Here is a 5,971-nt window from a genome sequence, read left to right as displayed (position 1 = left end):
TAATAAAATACTGATATAATTTTATTCCCCCTTACCTGATTCCCTGAATTACGCTTGCAGGGCTCCCAAACTTATACCCGCGACGCTCACCCGAACCCTGATTCAATCAAATCAACCTCAATAAAATATTATTTTAACATTTCCTAATTTATAATAATTAAATGATAATTAATTTCTAAATAACACATTTATCCTAATTTTGGACTATTTCTACAATAACCCCACGAGAATTTCACTCCGCTAGACTTGTAGAGAATCATCCCTAGATTCTCGTGGTGGTGTCCGATCGCCCATTTGGCTTAAAATTTAGGAAAAATTGAGATAAGAATGAGAATTTGGCTTACCCCACAAGATATTCCCACGTTACTCCTACGACAAATCCATTTCGGTAGATATGTCGGTGGCGAAGAATGAAGTTCGGTGATATCTTCGGATTTCCAATTGGGCGAGAATCGGCCATAAAATCGTAGAAGAAAGAGGAGTGGAGAGTGAGAGAATATATTTAATTTTTTTTTTCTTTCTCTTTCTTTCTTTCCTTTCTTATCTGTTCTGTGCGCGTGAATTTTTTTTTCTCCTCTTTCCTTCTGTTTTGTTTCAGCAAGAAAACTTACACACTAAGTTTTCGTTTTTTTTTTCTTTTCTTTTCTCTTTTTTTTTTTTTTTTTTTCTTCTTTCCTTTATCCTTTCTTTCTCCTTTATCCATTCTTTAATATATATATATATATATATATATATATACTTATATATACTTACTTATATATACTTTTATATATATATATATACTTACATATATACTTTTATATATATATATATATATATATCCAAAATCCTTAAATTTATTAATTTAATTAATTTTCTTAATAATAATTAATTAATAATAATAATAATAAATTTTTTTTTTTAATTAATAATTTTTTTATTTTATTTATTTATTTATTTATTTTTTGGGTCGTTACATTCTCCCATCCTTAAAAGAATTTCGTCCTCGAAATTCGCTAATCAATCCTTTTTACAAAATTCTAAAATTACCTAATCATCATTATACCACAAATTCAATATACTCCACAATTCCAAGTAAGCTTATGAATCTAAAATCAAATCAATCTTTAATATAAAATCATACCTGCTCCTGCACCACGAGCAATATTCCTATCAGCCGGAACCATGGTATAAACACGCGCTGGACCACCACGAGGCAGTGGCTCATTCCTCTGGTGCTGATCAGGAGCGGGTGCGTTGTTCGGCAGTCCTCGACAATCTCGGGCCATGTGGCCGTATTTGCCGCACCGATAACACTTAATGTTCCTGGCTAGGCACTCTCCCCAATGCCTCAACTTACAACGAGCACAATAGGGAGGTGATGAATCACTCAGACGTCCCTGATTACCTTTATCAGATCTTTGTCCCCCAACATATTTGTCCCTCTTCCACGAGCCCTGTCTGGCATCATCAGAAAAACTGGGAGGCATAGGCCTCTTCCTCTGCTCTGTCATCTCTGCACTCCTCTGCAGACTCAATTCTGCCACGGTGGCTCTATCCACCAGTTCTGAAAAGTTTTGTACCTTCAAAACTACCACTTGCTCGTGAATTCTCGGTTTCAATCCCCTCTCAAACCATCTCGCCTTCTGGAACTCATCTGGAACCATAAAAGGTGCAAAACGAGAGAGCTCCATGAACTTCGCAGCGTATTGCTGCACAGTAAGTTGCCCCTGATTCAGGTGAAAGAATTCCTCTGCCTTCGTAGCCCTGGTGGTGGCAGGGAAATATCGATCATAGAAAAGTTCCCTAAATCGACTCCAAGTCATATTTGTGGGTACTGCCCGCTGTTCCTCTAATAGCTTTACTGCTTGCCACCAACGCTCGGCCTCCCCTGTTAACTTAAAGGTAGCGAAGAGAACCTTCTGTGCCTCAGTGCAAGATAACACAGCCAACATTTTCTCCATCTCTTGCACCCAACTCTCTGCTACGAGTGGGTCAACACTGCCCGCAAATGCAGAAGGTTTCAAGCGAGTAAATTGGTCAATCGAACAACCCTGGTTCACAGGTGGGCAGTTCTGTCCTTCAGAGTCTCGCCTAATTTCTTCCCGAACCTGCCGAGCTAAACCCCGCAGTAGAGTGGAGGTATCGATCTCTTGCACACTAGTGGCTCCTACATCATTCTCCTCTCTAGCATCAACGTCCTTTCCCCTGGAATCCATCTTGTAGACAGGATAGAAGCGAATTTAGAACCTTCATATCGCATTAGATACAGTTATAGAACAACGAATCAATTTGACATTTAAATCCAAAATTAAAACATCAAACAACCAGCTTATCCCCAAATCAACCTAACTCTCAAGTTCTGATTTGAGTTCCAGTCTCTCTGCTTAGAAACATCACCGTCAATGGATTTACCATGGTTTTCTGAAACTGGCCGGATTCAGAAACACACAGAAGTCCATCAAGGGATTTCTGCCTCTAAGCTACGAAACAAAACTCAAAATCTCCTATCAACATCCTAATCTACCCATTCCTATTCTTATCCTTATTCGTACCTATACTCTGGTATTAATCAATCTTAAAGTCTGCAGAATCTATAATCTAATGCTCTGATACCACAATGTGACGCCCCGACCCGCCAAGTGGGGCCCGAGTGCCAGGTGTTTCAATCACCTGTATCTGATACCATAATTAACATACACGCAGCGGCACATGAATAAATAACCTCAAATAAATACCAGAGTTCTATATAACAACCAAAAATCAACACTATAACATCCAAATAAATGTACCCACAACCAGCATTTAAAACGTAATTCCGTACAAATATATCGATACATATATTAGTATCTCACAATACCCCAAAAAGAAACTATCACAAACAGTCCCAGCCTAGGCCTTCAAACCCGGTCTCCAGAAGAACCTGAAAAATTGTTAATCCACTAGGGTGAGACACTTCTCAGTAAGGGTGGAATAAATTATAACAGTGTGTGACAAATAAGTTTTAATATTTATAACTCAAAATAAACTGCTTCTTATATAACATCAATAACAACTGAGAAAATGTACCATTAATAACATTCCCGACATCCAATATCACACACACATTCAATATGCACAAGTACATAATTCTTATGCAAGCGGAAGTCCCCAAGGATAGGGAAGATTACCCGCCCATACAAGTAGCTTCCCTCTGCTCTGGTACTAAAAACTACCTACCAGAGCACTCACCTTACTCAGTAAGCCCTTAGGTGAAGTATTACCTCACCGCTAGTCCACAGATAATTATTATTTTAAAGGCGAAGGTTTCCGAGGATCAGGATGTCTACCCGCCCATACAAGTAGCATCCCTTTGCACTGATACCAAGAAACTACCTAACAGAGCACTTGCCTTTCTCAGCAAGCCCCCGGTGGTATGTTTACCTCGCCGCATGCATACACATGCATTCACAATATGCTATACCATTATTTTTATGTTATAATTAAATTCACATGCACACAACACATCCACACAGGAATCATGCATCTCATACTTCATCTTCCAATGTCCTCAGTACGTGGCCCACACAGAGTAACTGCGTACATGTCAGTACGTGGCCCACACAGGCACCTACGTACTTCTTATCTACACGTGGCCCACACAGGTACCACTAACCACACAGGGTACATAACATGGCCCACACATGCGCCATTATCCACACAGGATATAACGTGGCCCACACAGGCACCACTACCCACACAGGGTATATAACATGGCCCACACAGGCGCCATTATTCACCAGTATCCAATCCCCATGACCTACCCGTCATACATCAGTAGAACAAGCTCCTCGACCTGCCAATGTCCTACCCCATATAAATAACGATATGACAAGCTCCTCGACCTGCCAACGTCACATCATCATTTATATATAGGCAATATAACAACCTCCTCATGCCAACGTTATATTGAGATGCATACGAATAACCACACAGTTAGTTCACACAAACGCATTAAATCATTTCCACACAGGAATCAAACATAACAACTCATTCATCTTACCATAATCATTACAAACACCCCCACATGCAAACCCAAATACCACAGTAATTCATATCCAATTTATTAGGAAAATTACTCCCATGTCACACGAATTTAATATCATAAACAATTATCCCAAATATAACCGTAAACCAAATAATCATTTTTTTTCCAGTAATCAAACTATTCTGAAAATCATATAAATAAATAATAAATTTCGTATGCTCGTAAATAATTGGTTCACTTTAATAAAATACTGATATAATTTTATTCCCCCTTACCTGATTCCCTGAATTACGCTTGCAGGGCTCCCAAACTTATACCCGCGATGCTCACCCGAACCCTGATTCAATCAAATCAACCTCAATAAAATATTATTTTAACATTTCCTAATTTATAATAATTAAATGATAATTAATTTCTAAATAACACATTTATCCTAATTTTGGACTATTTCTACAATAACCACACGAGAATTTCACTCCGCTAGACTTGTAGAGAATCATCCCTAGATTCTCGTGGTGGTGTCCGATCGCCCATTTGGCTTAAAATTTAGGAAAAATTGAGATAAGAATGAGAATTTGGCTTACCCCACGAGATATTCCCACGTTACTCCTACGACAAATCCATTTCGGTAGATATGTCGGTGGCGAAGAATGGAGTTCGGTGATATCTTCGGATTTCCAATTGGGCGAGAATCGGCCGTAAAATCGTAGAAGAAAGAGGAGTGGAGAGTGAGAGAATATATTTAATTTTTTTTTCTTTCTCTTTCTTTCTCTCCTTTCTTATCTATTCTGTGCGCGTGAATTTTTTTTTCTCCTCTTTCCTTCTGTTTTGTTCCAGCAAGAAAACTTACACACTAAGTTTTCGTTTTTTTTTTCTTTTCTTTTCTCTTTTTTTTTTTTTTTCTTCTTTCCTTTATCCTTTCTTTCTCCTTTATCCATTCCTAAATATATATATATATATATATATATATATATATATATATATACTTATATATACTTACTTATATATACTTTTATATATATATATATATATATACTTACATATATACTTTTATATATATATATATATATATATATATCAAAAATAATTATATTTATTATTTTATTTAATTTTATTAATAATAATTAATTAATAATAATAATAAATTTTTTTTTAATTAATAATTTTTTTATTTTATTTATTTATTTATTTATTTTTTTGGGTCGTTACAAAATTGTTTTCCACTTAGATTAACCCTTTTGCTGATGACAAAAGGGTGAGAATTTTCTGAGCAAAATGTTAAATAGTTAGAAAATACTTTTTAAAGGGGGATTAAAAAAAAGGATTAAATATATATATACATATCTGAGTTGCATGCATCATGTATTTGTATTTTATTGCTAAAACAAAATGCATGTTATTTTTTAATGTCTTCTTTCGAGAATATGCCTAAGGTATATTGATTATTTTTAAGTTATGCATATTCTTAAGGAGAGCCTTTCCAGACTGAACCTATTTTACTCGTGTGTATTTGTCATCATCAAAAAATGGGAGATTATTGACTTTTTGAGTCCAATTCCATTTGATAATGACAAACCATAAGTTGCTTATGTGTGTATTCAATATGTGAACATGTCTACAAATTCAGCACACACATAAGGAACGGGAAATGGAAGCCAAAAAAAGAACTTCGAGATATACAACTTGGCGAATTCCATGATGGATCAGAAGAGCAAGAAAGAAGAAGACATTTATTTTTATTGTAATTGCATTTTTGTTTTGGACTGTAATAATGCATGATATAAATACCAAGCTCAAGATGACCATAGACCGATCGTAGAGAATTAAACAAAGACCATAGACAAACCTTAGGGCACCAATTTTTTTATAAAAATCCTTTTCATAAAAACTAAAATCATTCAAAAAGGGTTTAAGACATTTAGGGTCAAAATAGGGCTAAAACTTCGGTTTTTCACTATGCTCGGT

The 5,971-nt window shown here is 35.9% G+C and overlaps 1 protein-coding gene across 1 annotated transcript; it reads right to left on the bottom strand.

Annotated features, from left to right (window-relative positions):
- Window positions 1-1,106: 1,106 nt before the first annotated feature.
- LOC131145853 (uncharacterized) lies at window positions 1,107-2,198 on the bottom strand. Its single transcript, XM_058095032.1, has one exon. It carries the CDS (start codon window positions 2,196-2,198, stop codon window positions 1,107-1,109), a length of 1,092 nt encoding a protein of 363 aa, XP_057951015.1.
- Window positions 2,199-5,971: the final 3,773 nt, after the last annotated feature.

Source organism: Malania oleifera, chromosome 13, assembly GCF_029873635.1.
Source record: "Malania oleifera isolate guangnan ecotype guangnan chromosome 13, ASM2987363v1, whole genome shotgun sequence".
NCBI lineage: Eukaryota > Viridiplantae > Streptophyta > Magnoliopsida > Santalales > Ximeniaceae > Malania > Malania oleifera.
Note: the sequence above shows the minus strand (reverse complement) of the source record. Positions and strands in the feature narration are given on the sequence as shown.

Coding starts and splice junctions, on each gene's coding strand:
- LOC131145853 (XM_058095032.1), bottom strand. CDS start 2,198: ATGGATTCCAGGGGAAAGGACGTTGATGCTAGAGAGGAGAATGATGTA.